The 20,865-nt window shown below is 39.4% G+C and overlaps 1 protein-coding gene across 1 annotated transcript in view; it reads left to right on the top strand.

Annotated features, from left to right (window-relative positions):
- The window catches only part of MAP3K21 (mitogen-activated protein kinase kinase kinase 21), a 58,165-nt gene extending 43,150 nt beyond the window's left edge, over positions 1-15,015 (top strand). The window contains exons 6-10 of the mRNA XM_008978191.5: positions 1,928-2,050; positions 5,800-5,950; positions 6,314-6,411; positions 8,810-9,589; positions 12,181-15,015. Of these exons, the coding sequence (XP_008976439.2) occupies positions 1,928-2,050; positions 5,800-5,950; positions 6,314-6,411; positions 8,810-9,589; positions 12,181-12,587 (1,559 nt within the window). The 3' untranslated portion in view covers positions 12,588-15,015. The remainder of the gene's footprint in view (positions 1-1,927; positions 2,051-5,799; positions 5,951-6,313; positions 6,412-8,809; positions 9,590-12,180) is intronic.
- The last annotated feature ends 5,850 nt before the right edge of the window (positions 15,016-20,865 follow it).

The following is a 20,865-nucleotide window of genomic DNA, read 5'->3' as shown; positions in this document are numbered from 1 at the left end:
AAGGCATTGTAGCAGGCTAGATATGACATGGTGATGGCCATGCAGATGGAGAGAACAACAGGAAAAAAACATTTATTGAGCATTTATTATGTCCCAACCTCTGTGGTAAGTACTTTTTATACTTCTTTGCACTGAATTTTTCATAGCAGTCCTGTGAAATAGGAATAATTAGTTCTTTTCCATTTTTGTCAGTAAAGATACTGAGACTTCAAGACCTTAAGTTACTTTCTTGAAATTCATATGTCTGTGGTAGAAATGGGATTCAGATCCAAGTTTGCTAACTCCATAACCTGGAATATAAATTTCTCTACTGCAGAAAAATATATAGCACAGAATTTACCTGATATTTTGTGCTTGGTGGATATGTAGGGTAACAGAAAAGACAATATCAAGAAAAGTATTCAGATTTCTAGTATGAATAATTGGATAGCTGTCTTTGCCTACCAACTTCCAAATCCTCTTCATCTCAAATAGCAGTTCATTCATTAAAGTTCTTTAAAGTATAACTTCCAAAAAGGTAAGTTATAGGTCTCTTGCAAATATGAAATGAACATATGTCAAAGATTTTTATTAAACTCATTAATCATTGAGGAATCAGGTAGAACCAGTTCAAATGAGAATTCGAGGAGTGAGATATTTATGGGCAAATTAATAGAGGAATGCAGGATTAGTTTGCTGGGTTAAACGCAGACCTGGTTGATGTCTAATATGGCAATAAACCATTTGGGATTGTCTTTTTCTCCAGACAGAAGTTATTTGCATCATCACCAGACAAAATCTACAAGTTAACCTCTGCTCTTACCTAGTTATAAAAATAACTCAGTCCATAGAAAAGCAATCAATCAAAGGTTAAGCTCAGCTCTGCACTGAAAGAATATCCAGTAATGTCTTTTACCTCCTTCCAAGTTGTTAATGATTTTCCTGATAGTTTATAAAGTTTCCCCAGACACACCCCTCTTTCCTCTGGTAATATTGCTTTCTCTTCCATATGAACCTATAGATCTTGGTATATCTCTACCATATTACAGTTGGATAATAAGAGCCAGCATTTGTAGAATGCCTAGAGCACAAAATGCTTTTAATTTACATTTTCTGTTTTATTCACCACCACAACCACCATGTGAAATATTGTTGTTCACTTTAGCAGGTGAAGAAACAGGCTCAGAGCAGTTCCTTACTGGTTTGAGGTCCATAGCGTGTTATGTTATGAGAACCAGGACTCATTTAAATCCAGGGCCATTTCAATTTAATTTTATTTATTTATTTGTGTATTTATTTGAGACAGAGTCTCACTCTGTTGCCCAGGCTGGAGTGCAGTGGCACAATCTCAGCTCACTGTACCCTCCACCTCCCAGGTTCAAGTGATTCTCCTGTCTCAGCCTTCCGAGTAGCTGGGATTACAGATGTGTGCCACCATGCCGGCTAATTTTTGTGTTTTTAGTAGAGATGGGGTTTTGCCATGTTGGCCAGGCTGGTCTTGAACTTCTAGCCTCAAGTGATCTGCCCACCTCAGCCTCCCAAAGTATTGGGATTTCAGGCATGAGCCACCGTGCTCAGACTTAATTTTAACTATCTCAGACTGAATGCAGATAACTCTTTTTTCCCAGGTTATAAATTCTTCAATGATTCGTGGCTTTCATATTTTCCTGTGTGTGTGTGTGTTTGTGTGTGTGTGTGTGTGTGACTATATCCAACATATAAGCTCTGATTCATTATTTGTGTGACTATATCCAACATATAAGCTCAGAATCATTATTTATTGACTTGAACCCCGAGAAGTAAGAAACCAAAATAAGAAATCGATCCTGCAATATACTTTGCAGTTAGGGTCTGACCATTTTTGTTTTTATTGCTGTGTGCTAAATACATGGCTATGAAGATAACGGAAAACCATGAAATATCAGTTCTCCCTTTTTGCCTCCAACAGATTTCCAGCACAAGATAACCGTGCAGGCCTCTCCCAACTTGGACAAACGGCGGAGCCTGAACAGCAGCAGTTCCAGTCCCCCGAGCAGCCCCACAATGATGCCCCGACTCCGAGCCATACAGTGTGAGCTTTCTGCACTGCCACGGGGGCTCCTGTGTTGACCTCTCTCCTTTCACTTGACTTGGATTCAAATTGAGCAGATGTGTTTTCATAGCAGGTTGTAGATGAGTGTAGGACATTTCATAGGTGCCACAACTATTTGAGAAACAAAACTTGAGCATAGGTTCCTTAGTCTAATTTTCTTCTACTCACAAAAAATGAGTTTTAGATGCTATGCAGTTGGTGATGCGACCTGGCCCCGGAGTAGAAAGTGAAACACCACATCTCGAGACATTCTGTTAAACACTTGCACGCAACGTTAGCATAACCTAATTCTATCATCAGCCATTTGTGTCAGGGTACTTTGAAAAATGAAATCAGGAATTCAGGATTACTTCTGTTTCTTTCTTTGTTTCGTGAGGGGAAAAAATTTTTGCTTTTCAGGATTTAACTTTAATTCACTTTAGGTTTGACCAACCTAATACTTAAAAATTCCTTGTAGTGTTTTGGTTTTAGAACAAGCATTCATCCTGAAGGAGACAGTACAGACAGCTGATTCGCCTGGCACCTTTGCATTGTGAGAGTTTCAGTTAGGCTATGAATCAGAATGTAGCGGATGAAATAAAATTACTAATTTTTTTCAAAGGTGAGTCCAAATAAACCCCTAAAAGTAGGCTAAGCAAAAGAAGAATGTGATTAATGCGTATGTCTGTAAGTAATGTGGTAATTAGCCTAAGTCTGTGTTAAACCATTCATTTGGATCCTCTCCTTCCTCCACCAAACTTAATTCCCTGCTGTTTACTCATCCTTATTTGGAGGAAAAAAAAAATCCAAAAGAAAATTTTGTCTAATGAGGCTTGCATGGAATCTCATTTTTTTTTTTCCTCTTTTGATAATGAAAACCTTGGCACCAGCAGAGATTTCTTTTGCAAGTTCTCGGACACCAAGATCCCCACAGAGAAACTGGATCTAAATGAGGCTGTAGTTTTAGAGCTTAAAGGGCTGTCATTTATTATAACTGATTTGGTTTTCTGAGAATGCATTTTGCATAAAACCGTACCTCAAACCTTGCCTTTGCCTAGGCAAAGGCCTAATTAACGGAGAGAGAAAGGCTCCCAGGCTGGTCTCCCAGCTCCACGAAGGGATGAGCAGATGGGACACCGTGCCACCCCTGCTTTTGCCTGGCTACTCCTCTGCCCTCTTTCCTGTGTCTTCACCTTCTGCTCTGGGGAAAACCACCGCACAGAAGCCAGGAAGTGGTACTGGGAAGGCCTGGCTGGGCCCAAGATGTGTACCAGTTAAAGTAAATAATTTGGGACTTCAAATGAATTCCAACCCTCCAAAGTTGAAATGCAGCCAGCTTAGAGAGGCGCATCCTTGGCGCTCCTTCTCAGAAGTAACATGGTGGAAAGGTTCTAATCGAGACAGTCCACACAGGGCCAGCTTTGTGTGTGGCAGCTGTTGGCTCAAGTTCTCCAGCCTGGATGTTGCTCATCTTCATTGTGACCCTGGGTGCTCCAAGGATGCCTCTTGTCTTCATGTGTGTGCACACCCCCATTCAATTCTGACAGCCTCATTGAGTGGACCCTTTTATGATCCCCAAATGCGGGACAGAGAAGTTACCATTAACCTGACCCAAGTTGGTAGCTACTAACTGGTGAAGCTGGATTCAGACACATCTGAGTGTAGATTTCACCGTCCGTTTCCGGCCTCTTAGTACAGGAAAAGTTCAATCAATGTGGAAACAAAAGAGAAACCAGAGGAGCAAATCAAGAGGGGAAGGAAAGTAGGAAGGGACGAAGGTGAGGAGACTAAAGCCGAGACTGTAGATAGCTCTGGGAGTGTAGATCAGTCGGTCAGTCATATAGCCGAGATGAACTGGGGTCTAATAACCCCCAGCTGAAAGCTTCTCCGGTTCTGCTGCCCTCACTTAAATGAAAACTGCTGATCCGTTTATCTGTCATTCTACTGTAAAACTCTTCTAATAAAAAGAATGAACAGCTGATTCAAGATTGTTACACATGCACACGTACATTTAGGCGTGCATCTACGTTTTTTTTTTTTGAGATGGAGTCTCACTCTGTTGCCTAGGCCGGAGTGGTGCCATCTCGGCTCACTGCAACCTCCGCCTCCTGGGTTCAAGTGATTCTCCTGCCTCAGCCTCCCGAGTAGCTGGGATTACAGGTGCCCGCCACCACACCCGGCTAATTTTTGTATTTTTAGTAGAGACGGGGTTTCACCACTTTGGCCAGGCTGGTCTCGATCTCCTGACCTCATGATCCAGCCGCCTTGGCCTCCTGAAGTGCTGGGATTACAAGTGTGAGCCATCGCACCCGGCCTAAGCACATTCATATGCACAGACACGTGTATATACACACATGTATGTGTATTTTAAAATTTGGAAAATATTGAAACACATGTAAGTAACCAAACATCATCCACAATGTGTCCAATTTTACAAAGTGATATAAAGGAGTTAAATTTCCCTCTACATAGCAATCCTCTCTATTAAATTTAAACACTTTAGTAAGTTTGGTATCTGTGTTTAGTAACTTCTCCTCTGTGTATGTATGTGTGTATATACAGGCATCTATAAACACATAATTTTTAATGAAAATGTATTTATTATATGTAATATTAAATATAATATAAACATTATGTATCATCTGTACCTCATTTTTATTATGGTCACAGAGTATTCCATTGTATATCATAATATTTCAAACTGTTTTTAGAACATCTAGTATGTTTCAGATATTTTTCCCCTAAGTGTGTAGTAATAATAGCAATTTTCCCCAGTGATTTCCAAATCCCTTTTTTTTGTTGAAACGGAGTCTTGCACTGTCACCTGGGCTGGAGTGTAGTGGCGCGATCTCGGATCACTGCAACTTCTGCCGCCTGGATTCAAGCAATTCTCCTGCCTCAGCCTCCTGAGTAGCTGGGATTACAGGAGCCCGCCACCATGCCCAGTTAATTTTTTTGTATTTTTAGTGGAGACCGGGTTTCACCATGTTGGCCAGGCTGGTCTCGAAGTCCTGACCTTGTGTTTTGCCCGCCTCGGCCTCCCAAACTGCTGGGATTACAGGCGTGAGCCATGGCGCCTGGCCCCAAATCACTTTCAAGTGCACTTAAATTAGAGGGACAGCATCTTAGTGTTTAGCAAAATGTGGATATTAAAGAGGAATATACATCGTCCTGTGAGGTAGTGAAAAAAGCAAGACATGGAAAACTTAAATATTTTCAAGTTTTAAAAGGCAACCGTAAAAAGTGTTGTCATAACTGAGCAAAATTGTGATGACCAAAAAATAAAGAAATAAATTGTGAGGACTTATGAAAAATTAGTTGAAATTACAATTTAAAAATATATGATGTTTGTGCCTCTAGGTCAAAACTTTAACTGATTTGGTTAAAAAATTAGAGTACTAAGTTCATTTTAAGTTACATGTTTAGTTTGGTGCTTTCCCCCCCAATTACAATGAAATCCTAATTGTTGCAAAATGCTAAATAAATAGATTAAAAAGTAATCAAATCTTTGCTGCTAATTTACCTCGAATTTGTATCTTTTCTGTTAACTTACTCCATTTTTCTTGATGTTTTTATGATCAGAGAAAGAAACTTACCAGAGATTGGGTGAAATAAATAATTTTCTCATTGTTTTCATGTTTTGAGTAAGGTAGTTTCACAACTGATATGATTCATTTAGCTTTTTTAACAAAGCCAATATTGGTTAATATGATTGTTGTGGTTAATATGGTTAATAATGTTCTCTTTAGTGACTTCAGATGAAAGCAATAAAACTTGGGGAAGGAACACAGTCTTTCGACAAGAAGAATTTGAGGATGTAAAAAGGAATTTTAAGAAAAAAGGTTGTACCTGGGGACCAAATTCCATTCAAATGAAAGATAGAACAGATTGCAAAGAAAGGTGCGTGTGTGGTATCTGGTGGTATTCATTGTGTAATATGACAAATCCATCCCTGTGTTAATATCACATCAGCCAGACTTTCAAAAAGCAAGTAAATTAATAGAGAGATTTATAAATATCAACAATTTTCTAGGATGAATTTATCATGCTAAATTAACTATTATTTAGTTAAGCAGTTAGAATATTTCTGAGATTTTTCCTGTCTCACTTTCAGGTATTATTTGTACTTTGTCAGCCCTTCAAAACTGAGTACAAATGTGTTCTCTTTACTACCTTAAAAATATTGTTGGTCTGTATCCACCAAAACCTAATTGGTGTGTTGTGTGCTTCTATCTTATGAAAAGAAACATTTTTCTCTTGTAGGATAAGACCTCTCTCCGATGGCAACAGTCCTTGGTCAACTATCTTAATAAAAAATCAGAAAACCATGCCCTTGGCTTCATTGTTTGTGGACCAGCCAGGTAAATGTGTTTCAGGAGGTAGGATTTGCTTGAGCAGTCCTTGGCATCTGATTGCGCTGAAGCTTTGCTTTTACAGTCTTACGTGGTCATTAAAGTAGCAGAGGGGAGATTAGCAAGTAATGGCATTTCTTATAGCTTTACTTAAATTCAGAAGTTATTTTCCGTCAAGTATTTATGGCAGGAAGTAATTAGGCTTCGTGTGGTTTTGGGAATTTGTAACTCTTCTTCCTTACCAGAAACATTATTATCATAATTAATTATGTAAAACCAAATCAATTTAGTATAGGAAATATTAGATGTAAAAATATAGACCCCCCTGAAAGTTCTGCTGAGATTAAGGGGTATGGCTTCTTGCTATAGTGCCACCTGTTGACATGATGAAATCCAATGAAACAGGTTAACTATGAAAAACACAAAAACTAGCCGGCGTGGTGGTGCTTGCTTGTAATCCCAGCTACTCAGGAGGCTGAGGCAAGAGAATCACTTGCACCTGGGAGCCAGAGGTGGCAGTGAGCCAAGATTGCGCCACTGCATGCCAGCCTGGACGATAGAGTGAATGAGACTCCATCTCTAGATAAATAAATAAATAAATAAGAAAAATGACTCCTTGGAGAGTTTTACACTGGAATTTCTATTTAATTTAAATGAATCATAATGATTTACTTTCAATATTCAATATTTGTATTCAGTATTCAGTATTAAAAGATTGAAGAGATGGAAATCATTGAAAAACTTCAAGCACGGTTACTAACACAGAAAATAAAATTGGTCTTTATACTTGACCATTTAGGCAGACTCTTTGGTACTTTGATCAAATTAAAGATGCCTTAGCAAGACATAATGTAAATGTATTGAATTTGTTATTGGTACTGTGCTCAATTTCACAAGCACCTTTGCACTCACTACCTGGGTTCAGCTTCTCCTTCTGAAGGTTCTCCTTTATGAAGGAAAAGGGAGCTTGGGTCAGCAACATCAGGGAGTGGAAGGAAAAAGAGGGTACCCCAAACAAAAGGCACCACAGGGAAGAGCACAGGGTTCTTTGGAGAAAGAAAGCTGGCACCCCAAATTGTCTACATCAGCAGTCCCCAACCTTTATGGCACCAGAGACCAGTTTCATGGAAGACAGTTTTTCCATGGACCAGTGGGGTAGGGATGGTTTCAGGATGATCCAAGCCCATTACATTTATTGTGCACTTTATTATTATTACATTGTAATTCATAATGAAATAATTCTACAACTCACCATAATGTAGAATCAGTGGGAGCCCTGAGCTTGTTTTCCTACAACTAGATGGTCCCATCTGGGAGTGATGGGAGACAGCAACAGATCATCAGATCCTAGATTCTCATAAGGAGCAACCTAGATCCCTTGTATGTGCAGTTCACAATGGGGTTCATGCTCCTGTGAGAATCTAATGCTGCTGCTGAACTGACACAGGGCGGAGCTCAGGTGGTAATGTGAACAATGGGCACTGGCTGTAAATGCAAAAGAAGCTTCACTCGCCCACCTGCTGCTCACTTCCTGCTGTGCAGCCTGGTTCCTAACAGGCCACGGTATCAGTCCATGGCCTGGGGTTCAGGGACCCTGGTCTAGATCATCAAGCATGTTTAGGTATACTAGGATGTAGTGTTGGAAAAAATTAGAGATGTTATTTGGAAATCAGATTAATGAGTTTGTTGTTTAATTATGCGCTGTCACTTTTGTGATAAGAATGTTAGCTTCCTCTTAAGCGGGTATAACTTGTAACCTTTGGGATTCTGTAACCTCTTGGGAGAATCTTCTATTTTAATGGTCCCCAAACTTCAGTAAAGGCTAGCTGAAACACAGACTGCTGGACTCCACTCTTCAGAATTTCTGATTCCATAGTCTGGGGTGGGCCAATAATTTACATTTCTACAAATTCCCAGGGGATGCAGATGCTGCCAGTCCAGGCCACACACTTTGAGAACTGCTGATCTGCTACAGAACAGTTAGTTTATACACAGGAAAGCTGTAGATAATGGAGCCTGATGCATGTATTTAGGTGAAGTGAGGAAAAGAGCACATTTGGTGACATATTTAGTGATTTTGTGCCTATGGTTGTGCGTTTTTGTGTTTTGATGACTGTTTCTACAATAGTGTCTATTATTGAAGCTGATGAAGAACAGCTTCCCGAAGCATAGGAAACAGCAGATGGCTAGCTTGCTGGTTCATCTGCAGGGAACCTGAAGTTGTAGGGCCCTAGACTCTTGCTGCATGGAGCCCTCCTGGATGAATCATTTGCAGAAATGAAAAGGGCTGCATGTGTTTTGATTTAAAATATGTATTTATTATATTTTAGCTTTATTTTACAATCTTGTTTAAATGACTCTTGCTGTAAAATGATACTACAGTGTATGTACTTATACCTTTATTTAGGGTCCTGTGAAGAGCCAAAACTTTCCCCTGATGGATTAGAACACAGAAAACCAAAACAAATAAAATTGCCTAGTCAGGCCTACATTGATCTACCTCTTGGGAAAGATGCTCAGAGAGAGAATCCTGCAGAAGCTGAAAGCTGGGAGGAGGCAGCCTCTGCAAATGCTGCCACAGTCTCCATTGAGATGACTCCTACGAATAGTCTGAGTAGATCCCCCCAGAGAAAGAAAACGGAGTCAGCTCTGTATGGGTGCACCGTCCTTCTGGCATCGGTGGCTCTGGGACTGGACCTCAGAGAGCTTCATAAAGCACAGGCTGCTGAAGAACCGTTGCCCAAGGAAGAGAAGAAGAAACGAGAGGGAATCTTCCAGCGGGCTTCCAAGTCCCGCAGAAGCGCCAGTCCTCCCACAAGGCTGCCATCCACCGGTGGGGAGGCCAGCAGCCCACCCTCCCTGCCACTGTCAAGTGCCCTGGGCATCCTCTCCACGCCTTCTCTCTCCACAAAGTGCCTGCTGCAGATGGACAGTGAAGATCCACTGGTGGACAGTGCACCTGTCACTTGTGACTCTGAGATGCTCACTCCGGATTTTTGTCCCACTGCCCCAGGAAGTGGTCGTGAGCCAGCCCTCATGCCAAGACTTGACACTGATTGTAGTGTATCAAGAAACTTGCCGTCTTCCTTCCTACAGCAGACATGTGGGAATGTACCTTACTGTGCTTCTTCAAAACATAGACCGTCACATCACAGACGGACCATGTCTGATGGAAATCCGACCCCAAGTAGGTTGCATTAATTAGGTAAAAGCATAAAACACTGCTGTAGAGATTAGTATGTGAAACAGTATGGATTTATGATTTTATCTTTTCCTGGTGATGACATTTAATAATTTGTTTTTACTGTTCATGTAGATCTTTGAACCTTACCCTTCTCTTATTTGATTTTAACTATGATTTGGATTCTGGGAAAAGTGTAATTGAATTTCAGTAACTGAAACCTATAATAGCATATCAAAGCAGAAAGAACACATGGAGAATAACCACCCAGCCCCCTCACATTACGGGAAAGACAAGCCAGCTGCCCCAGTTAGAACCACGGATGAGTGGGAAGGCTGGAACTGAAACTGGCCTCTCGCCTCCCTGCGGGCCTTGTCTCCTCCACTGCTGTGCATGTCATTGCTCTGTTTCTGTTGGGACTGTGTGTAGCAGGTGATCAGCCTGCTAGGGCTGCCATAACAGAGTGCCACAGCATGGAGAGATGTTCAGCACAAACTCATTGTCCAGCAGTTCCGGAGGCTGGAAGTCAGATCAAGGTGTCTGCAGGATTGGTTCCTTCTGAGCTCAGCCTGGCTCCTTGACTTCTAGACGGCCGTTTTCTCCCTGTGTTCTCACACAGTCTTCACTCTGAGTGCATCTGTGTCCTAATCATCTGTGTCCTAATCTCTTTTTAGGACATCAGTCACATTGGATTAGGGCCCACCCTAATGACCTCATTTTACCTTAATCACGTCTGTACAGACCCTATTCCACATACAGTCACATCTGAGGGACTGAGGGTTAGGGCTTCTGCTTAGGAATTTTGTGGGGACACAGTTCACCCCATGACAGCAAGTATTACCCTGTTGATGTATGTTATACCAGACAGTTCCATGAGGTTTATGTCCAGATGTGGAATCTCTGAAAGAAAAGAAAATCAAATTTTTAAATAGTTTTTTAGTCTATTCAACAAGAAGGGCTTGGGCAGAAGGCAACCAGTGGTATTTCCACAGCACTTTATAGATGTTAAAGCACTTGGACATAAATTGTCTCTTAGTTTTTATGGCAACTCTATTATATGCAAGAGAATTCAAACTTACGGAAAATTAATGTTATTCAAGATCACACAATTAGGAAGTAGTGGTGTCAGAATTTAAACCCGGGATCCTTCTGCTGTATCACAGTGTCTCACTCCTCCTCACTGCGGTATTTTTTCCATTCCTAAAATTCAGTGAGTATTGATGTGACTGGATCATGCTATCATGTGCTAGAATGTACTCAGCTTTGAGATTTCTGGGGTTAAGTGGCACTGAAATACTGACATTTGAGGAGATAATATGGGTACTTTGGAAGAATGGGGGATTTTGAGTCATAGGACAAAAGTTCAAGTTCTAGTTGTACTATTTGGTAAGTTTGTGATGCTGGGAAAATTACGTAGACTGCTTTCTTGTTTGAATGTCTTAAAAAGCATTGTAGTGTCATGGTTAACAGTATGGAAGCTAGCTGGGCTCATATCTCTGCTTATATGCTGAGTGAATTTGGGCGAATCACTTAAACATTTTGTGCCTCAGTTTCTTCATCTATAAAATGGGGACAGTAACAATATACATACCTAATACTATACTTACCTAATCTGTACAATTGAGATCGTGGTAAAAGTCAGATGGCACACTAAGTGCTCTGTAGAGCTTGAGTATTATTTATTTTGTATGTGAACATAATTGCAATAACCTTATATACCTGTCATGAATATTAAGTGAGGTAATACATACAAAAAATGCTTTCTAAATTGTAAAATGCTATGCTAGCATTGGTTATAAAGCTATATTAAGACAAACTGCTTTCATCCTTTTTATCTTTTCCTTTACTTCTTTTTAAATATTATATCTGGATATGATATTTTCTATATTATTGTTCATTGCCTTTAGATAAATTGGTTTATTATCTTTCTGTAGGTCAATAAGTATTGGTAATTTATAATTGCACAAGGAGAAATTCTAGCACAGTAATCCCATATGAAAGCATATTTTTCTCTAAGTTATAAGCCAATAATTATTTGCTAAAGTGGTAATAACATTCAGTTCTTCAGTACAAACAAGAAAAGAGGTGACGTGTAAAAGTCTAACTGCTTTTCCATTTTCATCAGTTTTGTCAAATCATAATCTACAGTGAAGTTTAATCATGTTGACCATCATTTTTAAACCTCTTAAATTTATTCCAGTCTAGTCCATTTTGAAAGCTACCGTTATAATATCATTATAATGACTCATAATTTTTATTGGCCTAAGCACTGTGAAGATTATTTAGCTCTGTTTACAAATATAATTTCCATAGGTTGAAGTACTCTTTGCAAACTTGCAGGACTTCAGCCAGGTGTGGTGGCACATGCCTGTGGTCCCAGCTACTCTAGAGGCTAAGGCAGAGTTCCTTGGTCCTTAAGGCCAAGAGTTCGAGGCTGCAGTGTGCTATGGTCATGCCTGTGAATGCATGTTTTTTGTTGAAGCTCATTTTAAAGCTATCACTTTGTTGAATTGCCATCATAATTATTTTTCTTGATATTCATTGTTTTAGAACTCATTTTCTTTCTAACTGCATACTGTCTTGGCTTTCTCAACCAGCTGGTGCAACTATTATCTCAGCCACTGGAGCCTCTGCACTGCCACTCTGCCCCTCACCTGCTCCTCACAGTCATCTGCCAAGGGAGGTCTCACCCAAGAAGCACAGCACTGTCCGCATCGTGCCTCAGCGTCGCCCTGCCTCCCTGAGAAGCCGCTCAGATCTGCCTCAGGCTTACCCACAGATAGCAGTGTCTCAGCTGGCACAGACTGCCTGTGTAGTGGGTCGCCCAGGACCACATCCCACCCAATTCCTCGCTGCCAAGGAGAGAACTAAATCCTATGTGCCTTCATTACTGGATGCTGACGTGGAAGGTCAGAGCAGGGACTACACTGTGCCACTGTGCAGAATGAGGAGCAAAACCAGCCGGCCATCTATATATGAACTGGAGAAAGAATTCCTGTCTTAAACTAAGTGCCTTACTGTTGTTTAAGCATTTTTTTAAGGTGAACAAATGAACACAATGTATCTACCTTTGAACTGTTTCATGCTGCTGTGTTTTCAAAAGCTGTGGCCATGTTCCTAAATTAGTAAGATATATCCAGCTTCTCAAAAAATGTATATGATTGCTGTTAGCCATGTCTATTGTTTTTCCTCTGGATTCTTTTCTTATAACTTGGAATACACAAAAGTGTAAAACAAGAGATGTGCACCAATGATAACTATGCTGGGTCGAATTACCTTCAGCACAATGTTAATGTTTTCGTTCTCATTTATGCCTTTGTCCATTTGCACGCAACAGAAATTGTAATGAGCTTCACTATTTTTGTTTCTTTCCTTCCTTTTTTTCTTTTTCCTTTCTTTCCTTTTTCTTGTCTTGTTTCTTGTTTTTTTCTCTTGTAGTTTCTTTTCTTAATTGTCATTTTTGCAACAAAAAGCCAAGAAAGAGCTTTAGTTTCTTGGCAAGAATAATGTGATATTAGTAAGTAAAGGTTCTTAAAAGTCTGACGACTGGAATAGATATAAAGTCCTGTTTAAACTACCTAACCTTGGCTGTGGGCCAATAATGCATAAATATGTCCAGTTCTCACTTAAATTATGCAATGATATTTCTCTCTGAGGAAATTGTATGGAATGTAACTTATAAAAGCTTTACTGAATATAAGTTATAAGCATGTTATTCATTAGAACTCCAAAATAGATGTTCAAAGTTCAGTCCTTGCCATTTGACTGAGACCACATGGTGTGCCCCTTGAGTGAGGCTAATCTTTAGGTTTTTCCTATAGAAAACGTTCTTCCTGCATCAGTAGCCCTTTATTTGATATTCAGAAGTGGAAAGCTTTTTCACTCTCCAGTAGAACTTTTAAAAATTGTTACAGATACCTAGCTCTTCACAGATGTCATGTATTGTAAACAGTCATGTGTCTTAATTTTATTTTCTCTATTTGAGTGCATAATTATCCTAATAATCCCAAAGACACTGACAACTCATGGAACAGCAGTACAGTACTATTAGAAGTTAAGTATGTTGTTGTTATTTCACATTTCATTTAATTGTGGATAAATGTTAGACATCTGTTGAAATAAGCTCATATGGTGGAAACGACAACTATATTATGAATTATTTTCAGAAATGGATCTTTGAATAGCAGATCAGGATTTAAATAATAAAATTATCTATGAATCACTTTTATGGTCATACATATATGATACAAATCCAGAGTTATTGGTGCAGAAATGGCTACCCGAGAGCTTGGTAAATTTGCCTTGGTTTCTTATGTTAAATGTATTGTGCTTCCCTTCTGTCTCTAGAATGTAGCTCTTCAGAAGACAGACAATCGACATTTAAATTTTTCCAAACAATGAAAAACTAAATTAAAAACATTGCTTGATATTTCATTTAAAATTGCACCTTGCTTAAGGTTTACTGAATAACTGAAATGTCAGCAATTTAAAATAAATTCAATCGTGTGATAAAATATCTCACCTATAATAGAAGAAAAGGAAAATCATATTATTTGGCAATTTTGCAGCATTGTGGTTGCCTAACAGGTATATCCAGCAGATGAGAAACAGTATGAAAGGATTGTATTAACATGGTAAGTTTTGCCCTAAGGAAAACGATCTTGCATTCTGGATTCTTGCCGCAAAGTCTCAGGTACTTAATACGTTTTCTTGTTTTATCATCTGTTCTATGATTCGGCTTCACTTTGGGTGGTTATTGAATTATGTAACAGAGATTTGGTTTTCCCAAAATGTTATCACATTTGAAACTATGATTGCTTTGTGTTCAGTCCTTTTGGAACACGTAGCTTCCAGCTTAAGGGTAGAGGAAATATATACCTAAAATCATCAATACATGAAAGAAAAAGGATGGAAACTATGTCCTCAGTTTTACGTCTACCAAAACATCCCTGTATGTGTGTGCATGTATGTTGGCGTGTGTGTGTGTGCATGCATATTAGTAAATGTGTGTTTGCATGTGTGTGTTGGGGAGTGTATGTGATCTGGGTGTTTGTTTATCTCTGTTATTATTCCCCTTTAGCTTTATTTTAGTCAACTCTACATTATGATGAATTTCAAAATGAAGCTGTATTAAAATAATTGTAATATAACAATTCAATCTCACATGTTACTGCAGATAGTTAACTTTTGCTGCAATCCATTGTACATTTGCAATTTTCTGTGTTAGTAAACTTAGCAGAATCTGGTTATTTATTTTTGTGTAGGCTTAATGTTCACTGAAAGATAAGCCAATTACTGTTAGTAAAAAATTAAGGTGCTCTCACTGCAGAGATTTAAGGCCTGGGCCTAATGTGCTGTATTATGAAGCCTTGTGACTGAAAAATATGTTTACATATGTTGTCTATTTTTTTAATAAACTTTTATAGCTGGTCTATTTGCTCAGTAGCTTTGATCCTCTCCTGATTTTTGTGACTATAGTTTGCAATGGTTTATTTTGTATTCAATAAGAAAAATTATGTTAATAAAGATTATTGTTTAATAAGCCAGGTATTAACCTGCTAAATTTATTAAACTGAAAATCACTAAATGAGTCATTCAATTAAATACATCAAAAAAGGTAGAATGAAATGTTTTATTTCAAATTTTTTTGGTTTACATATGCATTGAAAAGTTATATTTCATGGTGAGCCTTTTGCAAGTCCAGCTTTTCAGAAGACACACTTTTGCAGAGTGAAATGAGTATGAGAAAAAAATCTCAGTGATTAAGGAGACATGTTGATTTTATTGTTTAATTTTATGTTTAAATCAGAAGAATTTCAAACACCACTTAACATGTAGAAATTCTTACTAAGTGATAAAAGCTTGAGTGAATGAGGAAAGCAGATCGCAGGACTTCATAGAGATCATAGCATTACCCCACCACATGGGAGGGAGCAAAACGTAATGTGCATTGAATATCTGTTAAGTATGGGGAACCCTCCTAGGTGCCTATAGAAGACAACTCCTGTAATTCTCTTTAATAAAAATTGTGAGAGAAAGCCAGGCATGGTGGCTCACGCCTGTAATCCCAGCACTTTGGGAACCTGAGGTGGGCGGATCAAGAGGTCAAGAGATCGAGACCATCCTGGCCAACATGGTGAAACCCCTTCTTTACTAAAAATACAAAAAATTAGTCTGGCATGATGGTGCGTGCCTGTAATCCAAGTTACTCAGGAGGCTGAGGCAGAAGAATTGCTTGAACCTGGGAGGCAGAGGTTGCAGTCAGCCGGGATCGCACCATTGCACTCCAGCCTGGTGACAGAGTGAGACTTAGTCTCAAAAAAAAAAAAAAAAAAAAAACTGTGAGATAAGTAATACTACTCCTATCGCATTAGATATGAAACAGACACAGAAAGGTTTGGTAAATTTCCAAAGACCCAGTCTGAGTCAAGTGATCACCATCTACCTGTTCACACCTGTGGTTAATAGTTGTAAGCATTGTGTAGAAGATGAGGATATCTTGCGAATGAGCTTTGTAAATGTTATCTAAAGCTAAGGTAGTTTCTCTCTCATCGAAAAGTTCAAAAGTCTAAAAATGTATGAGTACCACTGAAGTTAAATAAGATATAGAGATAAATATTGAAATTTGAAACGTTTTATTTAGGAAGCAAGAATTGCAATTCAGGACATACACAGAGACCAGGTGATCTTCAGTATGTCCAAATAACAAAGAGACAGTTAGGAGTTTTATTAAAGAATTGTTACATATTGTTTTGAAAGAAAGCTCATTGGCACTAGAGAAGCTTTTGGACTCTGGCAAGCTCTGGTTGGTGAGTCACAGCAGGAGTTAAAACAAGTCTTAGAGTCACAAATTGTTGCTTCAGCAGCTACCAGGTAAAACTGGCCCTGGGGTGACAGCAGGCCATTTCAGCAGCTGGGCTTGGAGAAAATAAATTCGTGGAGTAGGTGCTATGTCCCCCATGTGTGTTTTCCTCTCTGGCCCCTCAGTTCTGATTTAATTGAGTATGTATGACAAGAATTGCCCAATTTGTATTATTAACTTTCACAGTACTTATTTAAAAATAAAACACTATATTAGCTAATAACACTTAATACAATGGAAAATGCAATAGAAAGGAGTAAAATATGCATATCTGATAGATCAACTCAGAGAAATGAGGTATTCTGTTCAATAGGTTCATAAATGCCATGGTCTGAATATGTCCCTCAAAATTCCTATGTTGAAATCGTAACCCTCAAAGTTTTGGCATTAAGAGGTGGGAGGTAATTAGATCATGAATTCTCATGAACAGGGTTAATGCCGTTTTAAAAGAGGCCTGAAGGAAGCTGTTATCCCTTTACACCATGTGAGGACACAGTGAGAAGTTGCTATATATACACTAGGAAACAGGCCCACAGCAGACACGGAGTCTGCCAGCACCATCATCTTGGACTTCCCAGCCTCCAGAACTGTGAGCAATAAATGTGTGTTGTTTAGAAGCCACCTACTTTATGTTATTTTGTTATAACAGCCCAGATGGACTAAGACAATAAATATGGTGAAATTATGTAAGAACTGCAATATACACATAAAATAATTTAATTGGGCTTAAGCTGTCTCTATTCTTTACTTCTGCAAAGATCAACATGCTGAAACATAGTGAAAGATGAAGTATTTGTGAATGAAACAATGTAATCGGTACCAGAGAGTGGAACAAAAACTAGCTATTGTTTGTGGTGGCAGGTGCCTGTAGTCCCAGCTACTCAGGAGGCTGAGGCAGGAGAATGGCATGAACCCAGGAGGTGGAGCTTGCAGTGAGCCGAGATTGTGCCACTGCACTCCAGCCTGGGCAACAGAGCGAGACTCCATCTCAAAAACAAACAAACAAACAAACAACAAAAAAAAACTAGCTATTGTTTTTACAACCAAGCAAAATATAGCAGGTCCACACATAACATTTTTTCATTCAATGTCATTCTGTTATAATATTAACGAGGAAAAAAAATTGATTCCCAGCCAGGGCTGCTGTCTGTGGGGTGTGCACTTTCTCCCCATGTCTGTGTGGGTTTTCTCAGGGGACTCTGGTTCCCTCCCACATCCCAAAGACATGCATGCCAGGTTAACTGGTGTGTCTCAATTGTCTGAGTGTGAGAGTGTGGGTGTGTGAGTGTGCCCTGCCATAGAATGGGGTTGATTCCCACCTTGTGCCTTGAGCTGCTGGGATGGGCTCTGGCCACCTGCGACCCTGAACCAGAATCACTGGGTATATAATTACCTTAAATTGTTTTTTATTAATCTTAGATGTATGTATAGATAACATTTATTTCAATGTTTAGTGTTAGAAGTGTTTGGGGTCTTTATTTAGCGATTTAGTGGTGTTTTCGTGACCAGAAATATGCCCTAGGAACTTAACTGCTGTTTTTATTAATTCACCTGTAGTGAAATTGGTTTTGTGTTACCTTGTTTTGCTTAAAGTCACAGTTTCCAAATACCTATAGACAATGTTAAGTGAGGACTTCCTGTAAGTAGTTTAGATTGAGGAGCTTCCACACACTGACAAACTCGTTTAGTGGCTACTGTGTTAGGCACCACGAAAGAGACACCAGATGTAGCAGAGAGCAAGGAAGATGAGGCTTGTCCCCTGCCTGGATGGTTTTAATGAGAAACTGTGCTCAGGGCAACTTCATGGACATCATGTGACTTGTGCAGTCACACAGAGCCTCACACTCAGATGGTCCCTGAGCCTGACTTTCATGCTCTGTGAACATCATCTTGAAATTCTTAATAATTTTTAAAGAGGGAGCCCTCATTTTTATCTTGCACAGGGCCTCACAAGCTATGTGGCCAATTCTGACAACAAGCGAAGGGAGTGTTAAAAAAAGGTGAAGTCACTGGGGCTTTGATAGCATTAAAGGAGTTCATCTAATCTTGGGTGGGTGGGAGGTGTCAGGGAAGTGTCTGAGGAAGCCAGGATGTCCACTGGATGAGGGATGCTCCAGGCAGAGTTGCTAGCTTGTGAAAAGTCCTAAGTCATTTTTCTTGTGCTGCATTCCATATTTTCTCTTTGTTTTTGGCTCTTAGCATTTTTGCCATGACACATCTAGTTATGGATCTCTTTGCATATATACTTCTTGGAGTTTGTTGAATTTCTTGAATGTGTAGATCCATGTTTTCAGCACATTTGAGAAGTTTTCAGCCATTATATCTTCAAATATTTTTTTCTTCTTCTTTTCCTCTCTTCTTCTGCTACTCCCATTACACATGCTGGTGTACTTAGTGAATCCAGCATTTGTCTGTGGCTCTGCTTATTTTCATTCATTCTTTTTTTTCCAGATTATATGATCTGTATTGATCTGTCTTCAAACTCTGATTCTTTAGTTCAAATTTAGTGTCAAAACATTAGTAAATTTTTCATTTGGGCTATTACATTTTCACCTCCATGATTTCCATATGGTTCTTTTTTTATCTCTGTATTGGTATTTCTCTATTTGATGAGACATTGTCACCAGACCTTCCTGTACTTCTTTAAACATGTTTTCCTCTAGTAAATTGAACAATTGATAATGGCTGCTTGGAAGTCTTTGCTATTAAATCTGAAATCTGGGCCCTCTCACAAGCTATTTGTTTGCTTTTTCTCCTGGTGTATGGGTTATGCTTTCCTGTTTCTTTGTATGACTCACATTTTTTTGCTGAAAACTGAACAGTTTAGGTAATTGTGATATTGTGAAATATATATTTGTTCCTCATCCCTGTCTCCCTGCATACAACTTTTAAAATCCTTGCAGTCTCCAAAATGTTAACTGCCTTTTTGTATGCTAATGAGTTGACTAGCGCCTGTCAGCCCCTGGATGGCTTCAAGATGGGGCTGGTCACTGGAAAGCCCAAGGCATGATTAGAGGGTTGAGGCTTTCAGCCTCAACTAGTGCTGAAGGTTAAGTTGGTTGCCAATGGTCAATGATTTAATCAATTATGCCTATGTAATGAAGCCTCCTTATAATCCCAAAAGGACAGAGTTTGGGAGCTTCCAGAAAGCTGAACTTGTGGAGGTTTCTGGAGGGTGACACACCCAGGGAGAGCATGGAAGCTCCACAAGCCTCCCCCCTGAACTCCCCTTAAACATGTCTTCATCTCTCTCTTTTGTAATATCCTTTACAGTAAACAAAAAGTGTTTTTCTAAGCTCTGTGAGCAGCTCTAGCAAATTAATTGAACCCAAGGAGGAGGTCCTGGGAACCCTGATTTATAGCTCCTAGGTCAGAAGCACAGGTGAAAAAAACCCTGGGGCTTGCTATTGGCACCAAAATTAGAAAGCAATGTTGTGAGACTGAGCCCTCAACCTATGGGATCTGATGATAGGTATGATAGACTGAGCCCTCAACCTATGGGATCTGATCTCCAAGTAGATAGTGGCAGAATTGGGTTGAATTAGAGGACACACATCTGGTGTCTGCTGCAGAAATGATTACTTGCTTGATGTGTCAGAAAATCCCCCCAAGCTCCATCTGGTGTCAGAAGCATGTTGTGAGTGCACAGTAGAAAAAATTGAATTTCTTTCTTCAATTCATTAATACAGTTGACCCTTGAACAACAGAAGTTTGAACTGCGTGGGTCCATTTTAGCTCAGATAGTTTTCAGTAAAGGTTATACCTAGTGCACCTGCCTCTCCGTCCTCCCCTTCCACCTCCTCCACCTCTTCCGCCTCTGCCACCTCTGACACAGCAAGACCAACTGCTCCTCTTGCTCCTCCTTTTCAGCCTATTCAACATGAAGACTATAAGGATGAAGACCTTTATGATGATCTACTGCCACTTAATGAATAGTAAAGACATTTTCTCTGCCTTATGATTTTCTTAATAACATTTTCCTCTAGCTTACTTTATTGTAAGAATATAGTATAAGATACATATAACATACACAATATGTGTTAATTGACTTTTTACGCTATCGATAAGGCTTCCAGTCAACAGTAGGCTATTAGTAGTTAAGTTTTTGAGAAGCCAAAAGTCTTGTGTGGATTTTCAAGAGTGTTGGGTATTGCTGCTCCTAACCTTCATGTTATTCAAGGGTCAACTGTATAATGTAGCAGCTGTGGATACTAATTCCCTTCACGTTCTTTCCAGGTCTTGTTTTTGTTGCTGTTTGCTCATTTGTATGGTGATTTGCTAGACTATTTTAGTGAAATCTATTTCCTTCACCAAGTGAAGCCTTTGAAGCCTTTGGTTTCACACCTTAGAAGGTTCAGGCTTGGCCTTGCACACAACCCCCTGGGATGACATGGTTTTAGCACAGCTCTCTTTAACTGTC

Source organism: Pan paniscus, chromosome 1, assembly GCF_029289425.2.
Source record: "Pan paniscus chromosome 1, NHGRI_mPanPan1-v2.0_pri, whole genome shotgun sequence".
In the NCBI taxonomy this organism is placed as follows: domain Eukaryota; kingdom Metazoa; phylum Chordata; class Mammalia; order Primates; family Hominidae; genus Pan; species Pan paniscus.
Note: the sequence above shows the minus strand (reverse complement) of the source record. Positions and strands in the feature narration are given on the sequence as shown.